The sequence below is a fragment of the Brassica rapa genome, chromosome A07 (assembly GCF_000309985.2).
Source record: "Brassica rapa cultivar Chiifu-401-42 chromosome A07, CAAS_Brap_v3.01, whole genome shotgun sequence".
NCBI classification, from domain to species: domain Eukaryota; kingdom Viridiplantae; phylum Streptophyta; class Magnoliopsida; order Brassicales; family Brassicaceae; genus Brassica; species Brassica rapa.
The window spans coordinates 9,562,530-9,585,938 of record NC_024801.2 but is presented as its reverse complement, the minus strand read 5'-3'; the positions used below and the strand labels follow the sequence as shown (position 1 = coordinate 9,585,938).

General features: G+C 34.6%; 2 protein-coding genes across 2 annotated transcripts; one reads left to right on the top strand and one right to left on the bottom strand.

Moving 5' to 3' along the window:
- The first annotated feature begins 1,507 nt into the window (after positions 1 to 1,507).
- On the top strand, positions 1,508 to 17,269 carry LOC103828735 (cytochrome P450 76C4). Its single transcript, XM_009104365.3, has 3 exons — positions 1,508 to 3,915; positions 4,404 to 4,926; positions 5,134 to 17,269. The coding sequence occupies exons 1-3, from the start codon at positions 3,473 to 3,475 to the stop codon at positions 5,731 to 5,733; spliced, it is 1,566 nt and encodes a 521-aa protein (XP_009102613.2). The 5' UTR covers positions 1,508 to 3,472; the 3' UTR covers positions 5,734 to 17,269.
- A 1,369-nt stretch (positions 17,270 to 18,638) lies between these two features.
- LOC103828734 (uricase) lies at positions 18,639 to 21,039 on the bottom strand. Its single transcript, XM_009104364.2, has 8 exons — positions 20,660 to 21,039; positions 20,363 to 20,455; positions 20,194 to 20,269; positions 20,000 to 20,109; positions 19,513 to 19,604; positions 19,252 to 19,425; positions 19,072 to 19,165; positions 18,639 to 18,990 (listed from the first exon to the last, which is right to left on the bottom strand). Exons 1-8 carry the CDS (start codon positions 20,861 to 20,863, stop codon positions 18,907 to 18,909), a joined length of 927 nt encoding a protein of 308 aa, XP_009102612.1. The 5' UTR covers positions 20,864 to 21,039; the 3' UTR covers positions 18,639 to 18,906.
- Between the last annotated feature and the right edge of the window lie 2,370 nt (positions 21,040 to 23,409).

The window sequence follows — 23,409 nt, the reverse complement described above, 5'->3', positions numbered from 1 at the left end:
CTAAATATTTAAATATTTGTCGATGTTAACTTTTAAAATTATTAAATAACAAAAATCACAATATTTAACAATAATTAATCTTTACTACCTTAAACCAATAAAAACAAATTTTAAACTATATAGTTTATTTTTAAAATTGCAAAAACTAAATGTTTAATTATTTATTCGATAATATAAATCTATGAAGCGAAAAGTTTAATTTTTAAAAAACTTTCTAAATTTGTGATATGATACAATATCTTTGAATATAACAATAAATAATATTTTAATAATCTTTATATATATTGTTACGATTTTAATAATGAAACAATAATCTAAAAATATATATATAAAAGAAAATACAAATACTTGTGAAAGTTTGAAATAATTTATTCAATGAAAAAAATATACAGTAAATTTATTATGTTTAAAAAATTGATAAACGCATATCTATAATAATAAATGAGAGTTTTCTCTCTTTTTAGGCCTCCACATCATCATATATATTATAATGTATATCCATTTAGAATTGAAAACAAAATATTTATAGAAAAGTAAATAAAAATAAAAACTCGCACGGCTGCGCAGATAAATATCTCTGGACCGGCACTACATTCAGTGTTGCTGGTCACATGTGATATATATATGGAACCGTCTCCGTTATTATGCAATTATTGGAACCGTTACAGTGAAATAACCGCAAATCACTTCTTAATTCTTAATGGTTGTGAATACAAACTTATCAGTATGATTTATTGTTTTGTGTGTGACAAATGACGATGTATAATGGGCCAATCTAGAATGTATTTAAGTGCGTGCACGTGCCTCATCCCACTAGTATTCTGGACCTATCACGGGTGGATTTTAGACTTCAGCGACCAGCCTACCAATATACTTTTTAATTTGTCGAAGAAAACGAAGAAAACGTTTCAAATTTACTGACGATTTAGTTACTGACTATTTTCGTCGTTACACTGCTAACTCAACGACCGAAAATGTTTGTATATCATCTCTAACTCCATTTCATTTTTCCTTTCAAAACAAAATTTAACATTAAAAATATTAATTCTATTACATTCTCCACTTCACTCTATAAACGAAATAATACATTTTTATTCATTTTTATTCTAAACAGAAGTAAAATTAGAATAAAATTCAACTTTACTATAAAATTATGTTATTTTGAAAAAAGTAGAATAATACATTAGAAATGCTCTTAACTAATGCACCGTAAAACGTTTTGTTTCAAAAATATAGTATCCCCTAGATATTAATCCTGAAGCATTACAACATGTTTTCGTAGCCACGTGTCATCACGAAAATGATTTTTAGAATTGTTAGAAAAATAAGTTGGTCTATATAAATATATACTATGTTTTTTATTAAACTAGCTCTCAAATTAATTAGTAGTCTACAAAAGAATATTTTTTTCTTTCCTTAAATAAAAGCTAAAGAATTACCTAATATGATTAACATATATATGATAATTAATGATTATGAATAATACATATTTGATAAAAACAAATTCTAACCTCTCTCTTTTTTGTTTAATTTTATACTATTAAAAAAATTAAACAATCACATTAAGCATATAATAAAAACATTTAGATTTTTTCTTATATGTTATATTTTGAATTTTTTAAAATGACTATAAATTACTAAAAATGGTAAAACTCCCGCATTAAAATTTTTGTGATCAATGGTTTAACTTTTTTTTGTTCAAGCAATATACAAATGATCATATAACGTAGGAGTGGGCGTTCGGATACACGTACATGTTTGTATCGGGTATTTCAGTATAAAGGTATAGAACATGTTTGGGTATTTCTACACTTCGAGTTGGTTTCGGGTATTTTATATTAGGGTTCAGATATTTTGAGTCTGATTCGGATATTTAAATTTTAAGGAAAAAATAAATAAATTATTCATTGTTTAAGTTTTTTTTTGTATTTAAAATATATTTTAACTTAACTAGTTTTCTAATTTTTTAAAGATTAACCTATTAATAGGGGTTGGAGATAAATAAATTTAAAACTAGAAAAACACTAATTTAGTTATTGTTTTGAAATTTTAGATGAAAGTTTATCAATGCAAGAAATAAAAGCTTAATATGTATTTTAAGTGAGTAGAAAATGATTTTGTCCATAATTAAATTCTATAACAACTTTATATATTAGATTTTAACACTAACCTGTTAATATAGTTTGCCGGTGTTTTTTCAAAATTTTGATTCTTAAATATGTATCTGAAGTGAAACTAATTTTTACAGATGTCCATTTTTTTTTAAATTGACACTTATGTAATTCACCAAATTTATAAGAAGTTAAGAAAAAAAAACTTAACTCATATCAATGAAACAAAAACGAGAACGAAAACATAATTTTATATATGTAACAAACACTTATGGAGAGTCAATAGTAAACAAATCGAGAGCATAAAACTAATTATCTTTCGTCATTATACAATCAATGCTGGCTATTTGATTTTGGTGATTTGTGTCAGCCACAAAACTTAATTTCTTTTTGTGTATATGAAACTTTAAAAATAATTAAAATGAGATGTAATACATTAATTTTTCAACAACGATGATTTATTTAAGAGACCAACATTTGTATTCGTTATTTTATAATTGATAAATATTATAGTATTGCAAAATGTTAAAACCATTTAATAAAAGAAATTATTTAAAAAAAAACTTACCCTGCGCATACGCACGGATTATCATCTACTTTTCATTATGTGGTGGTGGACCTTCAAAAAGTCAGCTAAGCATAAAACTAGTTTATCATATTGTAATTTCCCGCAAGCAATTATGTTGAAAACCTTCGCAGATAAAGTTAATTAGCATAGAACAATGATCACACAAAGAACCACTATCTATCAATTTAAGGTTCAATAGAATATACAAGAAAAGTAAAACAGAATTTTAAAATTCAACCCACTTCTAGTTTTAACGCCTCAAGTATTCATTGGATTGATGGATTCTTTGGGATTTGGATGTCTTGATTAGCTCGAGATATGCATGGTCATTTGATATTTAATTAATAAGTGCGAATTAATATAACGTCCAACCAATAACAAATGGCCAAACAAATGTCACATACTCTTCCAGTTTCTCGTTAAGCGTCACATTAACATTTTTCACACAGACTAAAAAAGTAACGGAAATATATGAAAATTGTTATTAATTACATCTTTTTGACCAATAGTATTTGAGATAAATAAAATTATTTATAAAATTAAAACAGTTTGTAATTAATTATCAACTGAAAGTAAGTATAATTTGCATTAAAATTGTAAAATAACACTTTTTGTAAAAAGCTAAAATGACACTTATAATGAAACAGGTGGAATATAATCTAATAATAAAATATATAATGTATAAAAATAAAATATCATTGATTTGTTGCCCTTTTGTTTACTTATACATAATAATTGATTAAAATAAAATTTGTATTATTTTATCAAACTACCAATAGTAGAAACAAGAGATATGATATATTTAGACAACGTTTTGCAATTTCTATCAACTGAGAAAGCAAAGATGGAAATTGTCTCAGAAAACCTGTTCTTGTCATTTTGCTTTATCCTATCATGTTTCTTTATTTTTACCACCGTAAGATTCCGACAGAGCTCTACCCGATCCACCATGCTTCCTCCTGGACCTCCACGGTTACCGCTCATAGGTAACATTCACCAAATCGGTAAACTCCCACACCGTTCATTCACGGACCTCTCAAGAACATATGGACCAATCATGCATCTAAAGTTTGGACGTTTAAACACAGTTATCGTAACTTCACCAGAAGCTGCAAGAGAGGTTCTAAAAAGACACGATCAAACCTTGTCTGGCCGTAACTCTCCTAACTCGATACGGTCCATTAATCACCAAAACGTTTCTGTGGCATGGATTCATCCGTCAACGGCCCGTTGGAGGTATAGTCGACTATCTATTCTTTTTCTATTGGAATTTGTTTATTTTCTCAAGAGTTTTGCTACTAAAAACTTGGATTGTTTCGATCAAATGCATATAGTTGTATTTTGTGGCTTTTAGTAGTTAGGCTTTCTTTTTTACATTTAAGAAAAAAAAACACTGTATTTATATGTTTCAAATTATAAACGCAAAATAAAGACCATATAATTTTTAGTTGTGGTAAAAAAAATTAGTTGTGGTATATTTGCGTTTGTTTTTGCAAAGGCATACACGGAAAATAAAATGTTCTTTTTTTTTTTTGCTTTAAGTGATTACTTTTACTGCAATCTTCAAATATGTTTTTACGGGAAATCTTGTAAGCATAATAATTAACATGGTAATTTATTATTATTATCTGTCAAGTTGATAATTTATATATATGCAAGCATAAAAATCAAACGAAACATAGACCTCTAAGACAGTAACCAATTGTTGTTATGTTTTGTTTCAGACTGTTGAGAAAGCTGTCGGCTACTCACATGTTCTCGCCGCAGCGTATTGAAGCCACTAAAGCTCTGCGGATGAAAAAGGTGCAAGAGCTCATGAGCTTCATGGATGAAAGCAGCGAGAGAGAAGAAGCTGTTGACATTTCTCGTGCATCTTTCATCACAACACTTAATATCATATCGAACATTATATTCTCGGTTGATCTCTGTAGCTACGGCTCGGAAATTTCAAATGGATTTCATGACTCAGTTATTGGAGGCATGGAAGCTGCTGGGAGTCCAGACCTTGCTAACTTCTTCCCGTTTCTTGGGTTTCTTGATCTGCAAGGTAATAGCAAGAGGATGAAGTTCTGTACAGAGAGGTTGTTTAAGGTTTTCCGAGGGTTCATCGATATTAAAACTGCGGAAAAATCGTTGCGGAATGATCCAAAAGATGCTTCCAATAGAGATTTTTTGGATGCGCTTCTTGATCTCACCGTAGGGGATGAAGCCGAACTCGACAATAATGATATTGAACACCTTCTCTTGGTAAGTCCAACTGTATTGCACATAATCAATAAAAAAAATCATTAATCTTAGTATTTCAACAAACCATAGATTGATATGTCAAAAATATGATGATATAATTAAATAAAAGACATTATTAGACCTATATATTAAGTTGGAAATGCATAATTTGTTTTTATATATGTATGAAATGTCGAGCTCACTCATATATATTTGATTGTATATCAGGATATGTTTATAGCAGGCACAGACACAAGCTCTAATACCGTAGAATGGGCAATGGCAGAGTTACTTACTAACCCTAAAACTATGGTGAAAGCTCAATCCGAGATCCAACGTATCATAGGCCAAAACGGGTTCGTTCAAGAGCCTGATATCTCAGAATTGCCCTATATACAAGCGGTTGTGAAAGAAACTTTGCGTTTGCACCCAGCTGTTCCTCTTCTCCTCCCACGGAAAGCGGAAAAGGACGTAGAGGTGTTTGGATACCTTGTCCCTAAAGATGCTCAGGTTTTGGTGAACGTATGGGCAATAGGACGAGACCCAAACGTGTGGGAGAATCCGACCCAGTTTGAGCCAGACAGGTTTTTGGGGGAAGAAATTGATGTGAAAGGTAGAGACTATGAGTTAACACCGTTTGGGGCCGGAAGAAGAATTTGTCCAGGATTGCCTTTGGCTGTGAAGATGGTATCCCTTATGCTCGTTTCTCTTCTTTATTCCTTTGACTGGAAGCTTCCAAACACCGTCGACATGGAGGAAACCTTTGGTATTACCTTGCACAAGGCCAACCCGTTACATGTTGTTCCTGTTAAAAAAAATCGTCACTAGTTGAAACATTGAATGCTTTTTTCTTGGTTAGTAATGTTGATGTATTGAAAATTTGAAGTTTGTTTTTGTCATATTATATATTATTTATCTTATGAATGAATGAATATCACAAACCATACAACTATTGACCTGATTACTAGAATAAAAGCAAAATTCATCTCATTTCTCAAACGCTCTTTTCTCAATTGTAATTTATAAGATTTCTTCTCACAAGGATCTTATGATAAGGTGGCTAAGGTCTGAAGAATGTTAGGCATCCATAATGATATTGGGACTTAGTTATATCTGTAGGGTAAACCCATAAACAAGCTCAAACCATCAGTTGGCTTTTCGTCAAAGCTACCGATTATGCAAGCTCAAGCTCAAAACATACACAAATATTTTTTTTTGACAACAAACGGTTTTTCTGTTATTCAAACTTGAGGTAGTCTGAGTAACCAGACCAGAATAGAACAATCAATAAAACAAAACTCTCTATAGAAAGACCTCGCAGTCTTAGCTAAAGAGTCAGAAATCTGATTTTGCGATCGTGGAATATAAGTGAACTTGAAGTCCGGGAAGCATATCTGCAGAGTCTCTATACTCTCCAATTCTGTTGCAAGGCTTGGCCACGCATGAGGCTTCTTAATCATAGCGATCAGCTCCTTACAATCTGTCACAAAGCTCTGGCATGTCGAATGTTGAAGAATATTCTCCATCGCCCATCGCAGTGCTTCTACTTCTGAATGCATGGTAGATTCGCGTCGAATGTAATTTCGTGTCCCCATAAATTGAATCTTCCCAAAGCTATCCATCCAAACCCATCCAAACTCGCTGAACTGTGATGTGGATGTCCATGACCCATCTAACATGCAAATATTAACCAAGTTTAAGACTTGAGGTTCCTCATTACTGTGATCATGTAGCATTGGTGGCACCATCTTGTTTGCATTAAACCATGCTTGACATTCACTCTCTGCATAACGAACTCATTCCAATGGATTCCTGTCTATCCCTCTAAAGAGTTTGTCATTCCGGGTATTCCTAATATACCAGATTATCCAGGGATAAAGATCCATGTCTAGTTCTGGCTCGACAATGGTGTTCTTTCTCCAAAAGAGATAGTCCATATTAGCGTAAATACTCGGCACCGGAAAGATATCTGGACTTGTTGGAGTCGCTGATAGGGACCATGCTTGTAAAGCTGGCGGGTATTTTAATATGGCATGTGTGACAGATTTTTCTGGTTCTCCACATCGTGGGAAATAGTTATCGCACCTCATATTACGCCCTATTAAATTCCTCGTTACTGCGACATGACATGTTATCAATTACCATATAAGATGACATATCTTTTGAAGCGCTTTTATCTTCCAAGCAAAGGCCTGAAGCTTAGTGATACTTGGCTCCAGCACCGCCTTTTCTTCCTCAGACTTTCATAAATTCTGAGCTACCCAATATCTAGTTTTAATTGTATACTGACCATTTCTGGTGTAGTTCCAACATAATGTATCACGACAATGAGTTGAGCTTATGGCCAAAATCCTTATGAATGGTATATCAGCAGAGCTAACATAATCCTCCAATAATCCAACATTCCATTCATTTAATTCCTGATTAATGACGTCGCTTACTTTCATATTCAGGTGCAAAACTGGGGCTAAAGGGTGAGCTGGCCTAACTGGTGTTGTAGGGATCCAAGGATCCTCCCACACCTTGACCTCATATCCAGAAGGTATCTTTTGTCTGATTCCTAATAGCAGTAGCTTTCGTGCCGCTGAAATACTAGTCCACACATAGGATGGGCTGCTTACAGAGCTTACTCGCAAAGGTGAACTCAACCTGTAGTATATTCTCCTTAAAACTCGGGCCACTAGCGAATTAGGGTATTGAACTAGCCTCCATAGTTGTTTTGCTAATAAGGCCAGGTTGAACTCATGGATCAAACCAGAAACCAATGACTTCCTCTTTGAGGTGGATTTGAGCTCCACCAAAATTGTGCAATGTCACTTGCAAGGTTCTCACATATCTCCAGTGGAAGAAGGAAGTTAGATATAACATATGTCGGAAGAGCTAGTAAGATAGATTTAATCAAAACTCCCTTTCCACCTTTTGAAAGCCATCTACATGTCTATCCATTCACTCTATGCATTAATTTGTCCTTGAGAAATGCAAAGAATTTGCATTTAGATCCACTAATATCTTCTGGAATTCCTAAGTATGTCTTCATTCCTCATTCATTCTGGATTCCAAGTGTATCTTTAATCTGTTGTCTAACATTTGCGTTTATCCTCTTACCAAAGAGTAATGAGGATTTCTCAAAGTTAATACATTGGCCTGATGCTTGTCCGTATTTCATGACTACTTTCATCACTTCTTCACACTCACGGGGTTCCGCCTTACAGAATATATTGTTATTGACCACATGATATTAATTGAAAAATGATTTAAAGACACCACAGTTGCAATACATACCACCTCATGAAGAGTGGCCATCTTATTTCGAAAACAAGGCAAGAGCCAAAAGTTGAAGAACATGTGAAGTAGTCTTTTAATTTGTCATTGCATTGTCCAAAAGCTTACATTTTCAAGTTTATACGGCTTAGAGTTGCTTCTATAGATCCATGAGGTTCATTCGTTGGCAGGTACACATATCATCCTTAAACTGCAAAATCAATTTATCAGAAACCATTCATATTCAAATCTTGTAGTTTCATTATGAAAGGTAACAAAAACATTAAGATTCTTACCTTAACCATTTAAGGGGTTTCTTTGGTTGAAAGATTTACAGGTAAAAAGTGTATATTTGGCATTTTAAGGTGAATCAATGCTACATCAGCAAACCTAAACCTATCATGGTAAGAATCACATAAACAGTGAAGAAAATGTCGACATATATGAAGATGGTACCATCTCAGTACAACCCTTCCCATAAGACAGAGTGTGCCTTGGACAGAGGGCTGTACACTCTGTTTCAGGAGGACCAAAGAAATTATCCATCAGCACCTTCTTTACCTCCATGAACTTCTCATTGAAATAGAGTTCTTTTTCGGGATGCTTACAACAGACTCATACGAGTACATGTCACCACGAACGTGTAGTATCAGTTTCACTAAAAAATATGATAAAAGTGGTGATCAGTTTAGAGTTTCACTCAACACTCGAAAAAAAAAAAACATTAGATGCAACCAAAGAGAGCAAAATCGAGAACAACCACACCATCTGCAAGCAAAACAATCAGAGATTTTATTGGGCATTCGTAACCTTTACACTGAACTAGTCCACTGGAGATAAATAAATGGTCTCAATAGAAGTATCTAATAATAGCTTTCATTCTTTTGTTCTTTCTTCTGATGTATACATCCAAAACTCTAACAACATTCATTAGCAACTTAGCTAAAGTGAATTAATATTTATTTACTAATTGGACAGCATGATAGACTACAAAAGAATATTCTTGTCTCATAATCTTTTTTTTTTGAATGAATATTAAATTTTATTCATCAAAAAGCCTTTTTACATCGAAGTATAGACAATGAATAATACAACTACTTATATTTCACCTTTGCTACTACATCTCCCACATTATTCAAATCTACTCAAAATACAATTTACACTCTAATTCCAAACCAAAACTGGAGTCCACCTTCCATACCACCCCCCTGTTTCTCATTAAACGGAGCTTATTCCTTACACCTTTTTCAGTAAGCTTCTTCAGAATGGAAAACGGCAAAGCCTGCTCCCCATGTTTTACCTTTTTCCTTTCTCTCCATATCGCATACACTACGGTTTAGAAAGAGTAACGTACACAAAAGAGCTCTTCTTACTCACAGTGTTACCTGATAACAGAGTCGCTATGGAGGACCAAGCATTAGTGTGATAACTTCACAGAATACCAAGCGTTAAGTGCTCCCACAGCTGAGAGGAGTAGGAACAATCAAAGAATATGTGGTTTCTATTCTCTGTGGCATTCTGACACAGCACACAAGTGGTGTCCACTCCCTGGCCCCAACTGGAAACTATATCCATAGTTGATAACCTGTCCAACATTGTCAGCCAAGTAATGAACGCGAACTTTGGTGTGGCCATGGAGAACCAAACACTTCTTGCCCATGGACATTGAGCATAGGATTCTCGCAACAGTAGCCAAGTCTCATGAGATGAAATTTCAGATTTGAACCCCAACTTCCTGCTCCATAAATTCACATCCATCTCGTTGTGTCTTATCTTTCTCCTTAACAACTATCAGCTCAGCTTCAATTTCATTAAGAACCACATATCTATGCTTTCTTCTCCTCTTATTACTCACTACAGCTTCTTCCAACGTAATCTCTTTCCTAAAACCCATATCAATGATACCTATTTCTCCCAATATATCAAAGAGGACCCCTTTATCAGACCAATTGTCGAACCAAAACGAAGTATGGCGACTATTACCCACCTCTTTTTTACATAAAGTTTTCGCAACATCCCTCAGTTTCAGTAACTTTCTCCATATCCAAGATCCTGCTTGAGTTGTAACCTTAACTTCCCAGAAACTCTTTTTTTCAGAAGATAAATCTTGATCCATTTACCCCATAGCGATTTACCCAATAACAACCTCCAGATGAGTTTTAATCCATACACCATATTAACCTCCATCCGAATCGCCAATCCTCCTTCACTTTTGAGTTTACATATGTCTCTCCAAGCAACCTTTGCTCATGTTGACTTTAAAGCCGGTCCTGACCAGAGAAAAGAAGCACACAATTGTTCAACCTCCTTCATACACTTGCTTGGAAGCCTAAATACAACTGCCCAAAAGTTAACAATACTCATAAGCACAGACTTGATCAACTGCAGCCTCCCCGCATAAGACAGAAAGTGAGTTGATCTTACTGCGAATCCTTTCCACTAGAGGTAGGTTGTCCTGCTTGTTCATTACTTTTGTCATCAGAGGAAGTCCTAAGTAACGAACATGTAGCTTACCCTCAGCGAATGAGAAGTTCATCAGTACTCTAATTCTTTCTACCTCAGACACACCAGCCATATACAGAGTCGATTTCTCAATACTTATGTTCAAACCAGACCACTTGGCAAAATCTTCAAATACTGACAGGGCCCCTTCAATAGATTCTTTAGTACCTTCTACGAACACCATAAAGTCGTCTGCAAAGCATAGATGAGTGAGGGAGAGTGATTGACACCGAGGATGTAACTTGAACTTCTTTTCTTTGACGGTTTTGTCTATCTTATGTGAGAGCACATTCATACACAAGACAAAGAGGTAGGGAGAGAGAGAGAGCAGCCTTGTCTTAATCCCCTTGTACTCTTAAAATACCCAGCCAACTCACCATTTACTTGTACCGAAAATGAAGGAGTAGAGATACAAAGTTTGATCCAGTGAATGAACCGAGCTGGTACTCCTACTGCCTCCAGACACTGCAGCACAAAAGACCACTACACTGAATCAAAAGCCTTCAAAATGTCAATCTTCATCACACATCAAGGAGAAACATAGACTTTATGATAGTCCTGAACCAACTCTGATGCAAGTAAGCCATTTTCCATCAGAAGCCGACCTCTTACAAAAGCTGACTGGTTCTCTGTAATCATATGAGGAAGAAGCATCTTTAGTCTATTGGCAAGAATTTTTGAGACCACCTTGTATAGGACATTGCAGTAAGCTATAGGTCTGAAGTCTCGCATCTCCAACGAGTCTGTTTTCTTAGGAACCAGAGCCAAAATTGTAGAGTTCACCCCTTTAGGAAGAAAACCATACCGAAAAACTGATTGAACAGCCACTGTGAAGTCGTTACCATGTAGTCTTAAAGAACTCGCTAGGATAGCCAACAGGACCCGGGGATTTATTTGAGGGCATAGCAAACTAAACTTTATGAATCTCATCTTCAGTGACCTTCTCTATCAGCATATTGCAATCATCTTCCGAGCATCTAAACTGAAGAAGACTCTGCAACTCTTCCATAATAGTACCAACATAGCTATCAGGAGATTGACTAAGAAATCAAGAAAAGAACCTCACCGCTTCCTCTTTAATATCCGTCTGTGTAGTAACCATATTCCCATCCAAACATCTGCTTTCTCGAATGATATTGCGCTTGACGAGATCTGATAGCATTGTGGAAAGTTTTATTGTTCTGATCCCCTACATCAAGCCAATGGAGCTTAGCTCTGTTTAAGAAAATTCTCCTCTAACCCCGCTACATGAAGCCACTTCTCATAAGCCTCAAAACTCCTCTTGAATATTGCTAGAACTAGGATTTGCCAAAGTTTGTTGCTGCTTCTCACACAAGTCCCCATGAGCTTCCTTAGCTCTTTTCGTTAAGTTTCCAAGTTTCTCTTTACCAATCTCCCTGATAAGAGGCTTTAAGCACTTCAACTTCTTTGAATATCTAAACATAGCATAGGTGGAATGATAGAGCCTTTGCGTAGAATCCCAAAACTCCTTGACTCTTGGGAGAAAAGATTCCAATTTCCCAATCGCATTAGCATACTTAAATGGTCTTCTTATTCTCTCAGTGACAGGAAAAATCTGAATCTTGCATCTCATATGCTCCGAGCAACCTCCCGCTTCAAAAACTGAATAAGCATTTGTGAATCTTTCCAACGCTTCTTCATTCATAAGTACTGGATCCAACTTCTTACAAATTACCCCTTCATCTCTTTTATTACACCAAGTGAACAATGGTCCTTGATAACCCATATCTGTGAGTTTATAGTGGAGCACCATTCTTTGAAAATCCCTCATACCACTTGGTAGTCATCCTAAGCTTTCAAACCCCAAACTCTCTCCGCATCCAAGATCTCATTAAAATCACCAACTAAGAACCAAGCCTTATTACGAAACAAAGTAGAGTCTTGGTGGTGACAGAGATCTTCCCACAACCCGTTCCTACCTTCAGCCGTATTATTAGCGTAGACACAAGTGAAGAAAAATTCCTCCTTCTCCAACAACCCAACAAAACATGTAATTAGATGATCAGTTTTATACACCAGTATCATACAAACCCCATCACACCAAACCAACCATATTCTTCCTCCTTTACTATGCTCGTAGTTAGTCATATGAGACCACTGACTAAACACCTTATTTAGAGTACCTTCCGCTTTACTCTCCTTTACCTTTGTCTCCAAGATACATCCAAAACTCATATTGTTTCCTCTAACCCACTCTTGTACCACTGAATGTTTCAAATGTTTGTTATAAATCCGTGCACATTCCAGAAGAAGCTCGCCATTATTAATGTTTTCGTCGGGTAGGCCTTGTGTTCTTACCTGGATTTTCATTTGGAGCCTTAGCCTTCCGACCTCTTCTCTTCCCCGCTTTAATTTCCTCTCTTATTTGTTGCTCCAAGTTTTCATCTTCGAGCAGTTCACCCTCAAATATCTCTATCTCCTCATTTACCTCACTTACTACAACCTCGAGACCATTTCGAAATTCAGCAACTATTTCCCCTTCCTCCTCTTCTTCTACACTCAGATCTGAGAACTTAGACACGGATATTTGTATCTCATTATCTTTCTGTGTGGAGAAAAATAATCGACCTGTTTTTGCTGGAAAAACTAGAGACCACACATTGACCTCCTGATTACCAGCTGTAGCCTCCTTAGTCTTTGACTCCTCCTTAATAGAATCATCTCCCTTATCCACCATCTGCACTCTGTTCACAGTCTCTTCTTCTACATTAACCGATAACTTCCCTTCAGCCTGAGGGCTAGTAACCTTCTCAGCACTTACTTTAGTTTTTTGAGGTAAATCAGCAGCTTCCTTACGCTTCTTCCCTTTCCTTTAGTACCACAAACAGCTTCGCCATCGCCCATTTTTCACATAACTGGCATCTTGTCGGTAACCATGGTTAGTAGTAGTCCACTGTGAACTGCTTACCCTTCTTTGTGAATGTGATATGTTTAGGTAGAACCTTGGAGAAATCAACATTCACAAAAACTTTAGCAATTTCAAATTTTGTGCAAGCCACAGTTTCCAGGTGCTAGTTCACTGGGAATCCCACTGTACTAGTAACAAAACTGATCCCTTCCCATGAATACATATGGAGTGGAACCTTCTCCACGTGCACCCACATCGGAATTGATTCCTCTTCTTCCTCCTCAGACCTCGGAGTCCACTTTGAAACAATCATTGGAACTGCAGCTATATTCCACATACCCCGACAAATGATCTTTTCTCTAGCCTTCTGAGTCGAGACCTTGAACCTCATCGTTGTAGCATTGACTTCATAGACCTCAATCTTTTCTGCAGTGTAACCATACTTCCATATCTTATTCAGAACCATGTGGACCTTAGCTACATGAGGATCCAGATCCAGGAACTTTCCAACCACAAAATCATCCCATAATGGAGTAGAGTTATTGAGAATTTCATCCGGGATCTCCACCGTTTGAATACCATCCAGACTCGAAACCTCCACCTCGTATCTCTTCAAAACCTTCTTCGTTTGCGCAACCTCGACCAATGACGCCCCACTTGAACTCTTCAATTCAATCTGAATCTCCTGACCCTTCTCAACAACCCCCAATCTACTCTGTAAGTCAACCCCTCGAATCTCCTCTTGAACCTTTGCAACAACAGCCAACCCACGCTGCGAATCAGCCCCTCGAATCTCCTCTTGAACCTTTGCAACAACTTCTAATCCACACTGCGAATCAGCCCCTCGAATCACCTCTTGAACCATCGCGATAACTCCTTGATCCACGCTGTGGATCTACCCCTCGAATCTCCGCCTGACCTCCATTTGCCATCAACAGAGAGCTTGTGAGATCCGGTGGCTTCTTCGAAGCCATTAGTCGTAACCCTAGAAATCGCCTTTCAAATCGCCCTCAGAGAGTTTTCCCAAAACGGTGTGTTTTCATAAAAAAAGATTGTTGTCTCATAATCATACAAAATACATACTTGTTTATTGGTTGGCGGCTAAATGTCATAAGAGAGTTCATAGTAGGGATGTGTTGTACAAATGTAGTTAAAAATGTTATCCTACCATTATAGTCCACTAATATACATGAAACTCATCTCAAATCAAAATTGAACTCAATGATTATACCAAACTAAAAAATCACAAATGAAACTAATCTCAAATTGGAATCAAACTTGTAAGAAGTGGAGTACACAGAATAGAGAGTGAAAACACAAAGATCCTCAACTAATCTAAATCAAATTGGGAATGAAACTCGTAAGTAGAGCAATTCAGATTAAAATACACAGATCGTCGACTACTTTATCTGGAAACTAATCTCATATCCGAACAAAACTTGTACAGAAAACAGCGAAGAAAAGAAAGTGAAACACACACAAATTGTTAACTAATCAAAACGAAACTCTAAAACATATATGAGAAGAAAGTGAAAACACAGAGATCCTTGACGTGAAATTTATCTCAAATGGAAATCAAACTCATCGTAATCTGAAACACATGAAATAAAGAGGAGAACAATTGTCGACATGAAACTCATCTCCGTCAAGCTCATAAACACAAAGATTATATCAAACTGAAAAACAAAACTCAACTAATCTGAATGACCGAAATAAAAATGCATAAGAATCGAATACATGATTGTGTAAATCTTTTAACTCTCAACGTAACTCATCCCAAATCCAAAACGAATTATGAAATCAAAATGAAAAATCTTACCAATTAAATCGCCTTTCTGCATTGTATCCGCCTGGAAAGCTTTGTTTTGAATTTCGAAATGAACTACGAAACGTAAAGCGTAAGCGCGTTAATTTTCACCTTATATAACAAATAGTAAACAATAAACAAATATTAAAAGAATGAAAAGTAGATATTTATGATCTGTAATATATGTTTGCCACTATCAATTTTGGCCTTCTTTAAGCATATTTTTGGGTTAATTGTTCAAATAGCCAAAATAATACGTTATTTAGTTTTTTTTTTTAAATCAGTAATAAAACAATATTATAATATTGAGAGGATGTTACATAATTGTCCTCTACCATTTAACAACAAAAAGGTAGAGATTTTTGAAAAAGAGGAAAAGAAAAAAAACATCATGGTTAGTTTTGTTAATAATTGTTTTGGTTTATGGGACTGGCCAATTTTTTCTGGTTTTTATACTCAGCATGGTTATTCGGATCTCGGATTGGATCCATTAGGATATTTAGTCTTGAAGGCTTGAATTTACTTCTTTTTTTTCTTGTTTCGGGTTCCGGAAGATGTACCCGAAAATCTTTTGGATCCTATTTGGATATTATTAGTATTTTGGATATCCATAAAAAATAGGCCAATTTAGGTGAATAACTAATATAGATAAAGTAATTAGGTGATCATACATTAATTTTATCTATTTGCAAAACCCTGTATAAGGGCATGGTGATATTACATTTCTGTCCAAAAATATTATTGTTTGAACGTAGCTATTCGTAAAAGAATACGTGAGTCAGAGATATTGTGTCAGACTTTTGTAAGAGAAGATATATGATGATTTGAATATATGGCTATAAAGTGATTTGTGTGTTAATGAATAGTAAATATTTCATATCCAGATATTTGACATTGTATCCATTTTTAAAAATTATATCCGGTTCTATCTGGTTCAACTAATTTACATGTACTAAATTGTATGGAAAATTCATATTTTATGCTTAATATCTGGATATTTGTTCTTGTATCTGGTTATTGGTAAATTAAACCGGATTATGAAAAGAGTATCCAAAAGATGGTGTATATATCTATAGCATGAATGCATATAGAACACAATAATAGAAAGATAATCCATATTTTGATGGTTATGGCTTATGTATATGTAATATCAGTGTATATTAGAACTAAATTGATATAAAAATTCAAATAATATGTACATGCGATTTTAACCGGATATTACAAAGTTAATCCATATAATTGCAATTGAAACATAAACATTTTATCTGAGAGTTTCACATGGAATGACCACTATGACTTATCTGGTTAACTAACTTTGAACCCCAATACTAATGTTCATATATTTTCATCAAAAAAATCAAAAACCATCTGAGAAAAAAAAAACTATCTCAAATTTTCCTCTTGGTACAGCAATCCAATGATTTGATCGCCAATTTCCTTCTCTAGTCAACCAAGCGAGAACTGAGTGTTCTTTAGTTCCATTAAATCTCTGATATCTGAAAAGTAAAATATGATTAAGCAATGTACATGAATCAATAAGAAGTTAGACCAATATATACAAAACACATCATCTTGTTCAATGTTTTTCTTAACAACAATGTAATGCGCCCCAAAAAAAACAAGAATTACATATGAAACGAAACCAAAAAGATGAAAAAACAAATGAAGATGCATAATCATCAAGAAACCAAAATCCAAAAAAATTAACAACAAAAAATTGTTGGATGTCAAATAACAGATGTAAGAAACATTAACAAACCAGAACACAAGACCAAAAATTGAAACTAATCTGGTTAATTTTCCGAAAAACCATTATACCAGATGAAGATTAGAGATAAATCTTCACAAAAAGAGCGACCATGGGGCTATGGTATTGAACAAAAAAAAAACTCAAACTTTCAGATTCATCACAAGTTCCACCATTTCTCACATCAACCAAACAAAGAAGAAATAAGAATACAAGGTAAAACAACAACACAAAAAAACACCAAAACTCATATCTTTCTCAGCAAATGCAATACCAGAACAAATCAAACATCCAAAATAAAGATAAAATCAAAGAAAAAAGGAAGGGAGAAGATGTGGTTTCATAAAGCTTGTGATTTCGATTTGCTCTTAAGGCTTTTTCGAGTCTATGAAAAATAGATTCTCTTTAACTACACAAGTTTTTCTTTGTTCTTGATTTTTATTGCATTGTGGATTCGAGAGAGAAAGAAATGAGAGAGAAAGAGGAAAATAAAAGAGAGGTTAGTAATGTCAGTCCTACACACATGTTTATCTACAGAGATATAGTGGAATTAAAAAATTATGTACAATTGCATGGTCATTTACTTAATAAAATTTGTTTTCATAATTATCTAGTGTAAATGCTCAAAAATATTTTGAAAATATTAAAATAACATAAAACAACTAGTTTAATCATACATATATGAAAAATTGCTTAAAATACCGTTAATTTGATACCACTTCTTAAAAAATACTGTAAAATTTGGGTTTAGAGTTTAGTGATTATTGTTTAGAATTTAGAAAATATACATATATTTAGATATCAGCTATTCCGCTAAAGGTTCGAGTATTGATATTTTTGGGTACCCATTTGGGTATCAATATTTATGGTTACATGTTCAAGTATCAGTTCAGTTTGGTATATTGATACTCAAACTACCTGACCCCTTGGACCCATTCAGGCATTTTCTCATTTTCGGTTTGGTTCCAATTTTATTTTTTCAAATTGATTATGTCCACCCCTATTCACATTTTACAACGAGTATTCGGTCTGATTTGATTTGGAAATGTTGTACTAATATCATATCTTGTACCAAAATTATCACTAATCCTATATATCACTCAATTGAATCCCCTCATTTTGATAGTCTTTCCCTTTACAACTCCACGCTGGTATAACCGCGGATGGCTATAAGTTTGTTTTCCACCGATTTTATCAATCAAAGAACTAACGGAAAGATTAGTCATGTAGTTTGGATTCATAGTATTTTGACATGGTAGTCGTTTATTCTACATTTTAAAACTAAGATGCCTTTGCAAACAAAAGTTACACAAACATTGTCTTTTATACCACTCTCAATAGGTTATGCTCTTTACCAGAAATGATTCATATTTTGCATGTGGAAGTAATCAAAATGTAACCTTTCATAGATTTATGATGATTCTCCATTCTGTACTGACAATCATATATTGTCTCCAGACCATACTTCAATTATTTCTACAGGCAATGATCATGACCACCTTCAATAGTGTGCCTGATCCTTTACTCAAGCAGTTATAGAGCAATGATTGACTTCAACTACAACAACATTGTAATTCAAGTTGAAACATTTTGGGTACAAGGAAGGTCCTGTACATGGTTTATATAGCATATAAATGCAAACCCATGCATCACATACATTTTTTTGTGTTCAAAGACACCATAGTTGCTTGCAACATAGAGCTAGCACCTCATGAAGAGTGCCCCTCTTTATTTCATAAACAAGGCAAAAAAGCCAAAAGTTGTAGAACATGTGAAGTGTTGTCTTTAATCTGTCATTGCATTGTCCAAAAGCTTTTACATTTTCGAGGTTATGCGGCTTAGGGTAGCTTCAATAGATCCATGAGGTTCATCCGTTGGCAAATACACATCATCCTTAAACTGCAAAAGCAATTTATCAGAAACCATTCATATCTTGGAATGTCATCATAAAAAAGACAACAAAAACATTAAGATTCTTACCTTAACCATTGAAGGGTTTTCCTTTGTTGAAAGATTTACAGGTAAGAAGTGAATATTTGGCATTTTAAGGTGAATTGATGCTACATCAGGGAACCTGAACATGTCAAAAGAATCTGATCATGGTAAGAATCACACCAAAAAAAAAAGCGAAGACCATGTGGACAGATATGATGATGGTACCTTCTCAGTACAGCGCTTCCCATAAGATAGAGTGTGCGTTGGACAGAAGGGCTATACACACCGGTTTCTGGAGGACCAAAGAAAGTATCCATCAGAACTTTCTTCACTTCCATGAACTTCTCACTGAAGTAGAGTTCCTTTTTTGGGATGCTTGCAACAGACTCATACGAGTACCTATCAACCATGAACGTCTAGTTTCGGTTGCAAGAAATCAATCACAAATAAGAAATGTATGTAGTAGCATCATTATTTAACTCATACCTCCAAGATGCATTCACCTCTGTGGCAAGCATTCTCTCTCGAGTATCAGGCAGAATGGTGTACTTGTCTCTCACAAACTTCTCAAATCCTGACTGTTCATTTTCATTAAAGTGGCTTTTTGTGAGTAATGAGTTATCAGTATCTTTTTAAAACAGACTGATAAACTAACATCAAATCTCGTTTTTTCATATCATTCTTCTTTGCTTTTCCTCTCCCTCAACTTCACATGTTAGAGGAGCAGACTTGTATCTCTAACAGCTATAGACAAACAAGGACAGGTATAACGATCTACATTGTGTTTCCCTTTCTTATAGAGTAGACTCGGCAAGGGACTAAACGAGAGAAGACCGCCAATAAAAGAAGAAAAACACCAAAAAAGAATTCATTTTGCAAACCAATAACTCTATGCATCGCAGGAAACACTAGCCAAACGACATTTAACTCGCCACAGACAGAAAAATCAAAAGAAAAACAAAATGCTGTGTACCTGGGTTGTCTTGAGCAAAGCTAGTCCTGCAACACCAGAAGTTAAGGCTAGTGCACCAGACTTTTGTACTGTAGCCTCCACGGTATGGTTCTCTGACCCAAGCTTGAAACCTTTAAACAAAGCAAAAACCTTTATTGAGAAACTTAATCAAACCAAAGCAAAACTGGTTCCAAAAGAAGAGCCACAAAACCGACCATGTAAATGGGGCTTTCCATCGATGCACACACGCTCCCATGGCTTCTCAATGATATTAACAATAGCAGTGTAAACCTTGTAACAATAAACAAGAAAACAAAGATGGGTACACACACACGCTTTTAAAGAGTAACAAGCAGAGTGTATAACTGAGCTTGATATATATACCTGTGGATAAAAGGAGCAGAAGTGATTCCCTAAAAGTATTGCAAATTCCTCAACAGAGAGTCGATCTCCACACTCTTTCGCCTTGACATAAACCTTTTCATTCAAAAACATAACAGACACCAAAGGTAAGTTGGATACGTTCCAATCAAACAAACAAAAGGTGGTTGATTCTCAAGAAACAGGGCAAGAACAAGAACATATATCTACAGCCAAACAAGTTGTTTCATTACAGTAAGATGATGTAATACAAACATCAAAGCTTTTGTCTTTTTTTTTTTTTGTTTTGGAGGGACATACGGTGTTTTTCATGGTATCGGTAGCGACGATGTCGGAGTTATCGTCACGGTGGTAAGAAGAGAGGCAGTGAGAGAGAAGGCTGATGCTAACGTTCCATTCAACAAAGTGATGAGATCCATCGCCGCCTTGACGCCAAACTCTCCCAACTCTCACTCTCGCCTTCCCATGTCTTTGCTCCACTCTCAACCCTCCTTCTCCTGCCATTAAAACTGATACAGATCGTACGATTTACTAGAGGATCAAAAGGCCACAGTATGTGAGATTCATGGGAGATTACTTCGATGGTGGGGTAAGAGAGAGAGAGAGAGATCGAATCGGATCAAATTCAATAATAGAGGAGGATGGATAGGTATATGAATATAGAAAGAAAGCGTGTTGGGATTTGATTGCAGGACAGCACATGACTTTCTTCCTACGAAGTTGAAAGCTGACGTGTGTACAGAATCTCTAGGTGCTAGTTTTCACGGACATTCCGCGGTATTAGTTCTTTCCCCACAACGGTTTTACTTTTTTAATTTCGCGAAACAGATAATAAAATTTCATTTTAATTAGCAGAGATTAATTTTTTTTTTGCTTAACTTAAATTTTAGTTTATATGCTATTTAATTTATTTTGAATGTTTCTCGTACTGTATACATGGACCTTCAAAGAAACTATTGGCAGTAATATATTATTTTCCCCTAAATTGGACTGTCTCTAAATCGTTTATTATACATCAACAATCATTTTTTTTTGTTAATTATAAGGAGGGTCAAGATCTTGAAAAAAAATATTCAAATTATATTAAATTTTATGTTAGCTCTTAGGATAAGTAAACAGAATTTTATTACCTTATTTTGAAAAGTCATTTTTGTTATATTTAAGGAGGAAATTACATGTTTACCACTTTCATGGTACCATTTTTTATTTTTACCACCACTAATAAAATACTTTTAAAAATACATTTTTCATTAAATAGCAAAAAACTCTTATGCCCTTGTTATTTATATATATAATAAATCATTATTTAAATAAAAAATAAAAATAAAATATAAATAAAAAATATAAAAAATAAAAAATAAAAAAAATAAAAAAATAAAACAAAATAAAAAATAATAATAAAAAAAAAATTTTTGCTTTCGAATTATATTTTCAAATTCGAACTATTTTATAATTTTTTTTTTGAATTTCTTTTTTCGAATTTTTTTATTTTGTTTTTCAAATTTCTTTTTGAAAAACGGAAATTATGTTTGAAACTATTTTTTAAAATTTTTTATATATTTTTAAATATTTATTTATATATTTATTAGAATCATAAATTTCACATTCCAAAAACCCTACCCCACCCCTCAACTCTAAACCCTAAGTCTAGATTAGTTAATCCTAAGGGTATAATTGTATTTTACCCTTCATTAAAAAGTGAGGGTAAAAGTGGATAGTGTAAACATGAAAAGTGGTACTATGAATGTGGTATTTGTGGCAATTTCCCATTTAAGAGTTGAAAACCTAATATAATTAGAAAGATTTAATTTTAAATAGAAAGTGAAGTATGAATTTATGTATTGATTTCTTTGTAAGGAAATTTAACTTTATAATCAGAAGAAATTAATAATTCATCAAATGACTCTAGAGTTCAAAGAAAGTATAAAGTATAACTCACTTTATTAATGCTTAAGAAAACTAACTCAAAAACTTAAGCTCTCAATCTCTAAACTCTTAAGCTATGTCACATCTTGACATCTTCTTATATATAGATTAATATTTCCTAATCCTTATAGGTAATACATTTAGATAACTCCTAAATATGTTAGTATTCCTATTTCCATAACTCGGTAGGATTAGGTTAGAAACTTATAACTCAAGTTTCCTTTTCTTTCAAGCTTACTCTAACAATCTCCCCCTTAAGCTTGAAATCTCCATTTGATATGTCTTGCATCCCAATGAAGTCTCTCATTTCTCTGAACTTGATTCTTCCAAGAGCTTTGGTCATAATATCAGCCTTTTGCATATCACCCGAAACATGCTCAACATCGACTTGTCCCTTCTCAATGCACTCTCTTATGAAGTGATAACGTCGGTGTATATGTTTGCTTCTGCCGTGAAAAACAGGGTTCCTAGTAAGAGCAATTGCGGACTGATTATCAATTCTGATGAGTACTTTCTCGATGGGTCGCTTGGTGACTTCACTTAGTAGCTCTTGTAGCCATATAGCTTGTTTAGCAGCCTCTGTTCCAGCCATGAATTCTGCCTCACAAGAAGAAAGAGCAACTGTGTCCTGCTTACTTGAGCACCACGTAATCATGCTATCACCCAAGTAGAATATGTGACCTGCAGTGCTTCTTCCATCATCTATGTCCACATTGTGACTGCTATCGCTGTACCCAATGAGCTTTGGAATCCCTGGCGATGATCTAGCAAACGTGAGACCAAGTGACGTAGTTCCTTGAAGATATCTAAGACAATGCTTCATTGCTGCTTCGTGTGACACCTTCGGAGATGTCATATATCGGCTTAGAACTCCCACCGTGTATGAGAGATCAGGCCTTGTATGTAAAAGATATCTTAGGCATCCGATGACTCTTCTATACCTTGTAGCATCAGCATCTTCTTCGTCACCAGATTTTGACAGCTTCAAACCATTCTCCATTGGTGTGTGAGACATATTGCAGTTCTCCATCCCACTCTCTTCTAAGATTTTCAATGCATATCTTCTTTGGTTTAGACTTATATATCCTTCTTCTTGATGAACTTCAATCCCAAGGTAGTAACTT

What these genes read in the sequence shown, in the direction of transcription:
- LOC103828735 (XM_009104365.3), top strand. Translation starts at nt 3,473, where the DNA reads ATGATATATTTAGACAACGTTTTGCAATTTCTATCAACTGAGAAAGCA. An exon ending in CCGTCAACGGCCCGTTGGAG is followed by an intron (nt 3,916 to 4,403) that starts GTATAGTCGACT and finishes GTTTTGTTTCAG; the next exon opens with ACTGTTGAGAAAGCTGTCGG. An exon ending in ATATTGAACACCTTCTCTTG is followed by an intron (nt 4,927 to 5,133) that starts GTAAGTCCAACT and finishes ATTGTATATCAG; the next exon opens with GATATGTTTATAGCAGGCAC.
- LOC103828734 (XM_009104364.2), bottom strand. Translation starts at nt 20,863, where the DNA reads ATGGCAGGAGAAGGAGGGTTGAGAGTGGAGCAAAGACATGGGAAGGCG. An exon ending in TGGAAAGCCCCATTTACATG is followed by an intron (nt 20,110 to 20,193) that starts GTCGGTTTTGTG and finishes CTTTGTTTAAAG; the next exon opens with GTTTCAAGCTTGGGTCAGAG. An exon ending in GGAAGCGCTGTACTGAGAAG is followed by an intron (nt 19,166 to 19,251) that starts GTACCATCATCA and finishes TGACATGTTCAG; the next exon opens with GTTCCCTGATGTAGCATCAA.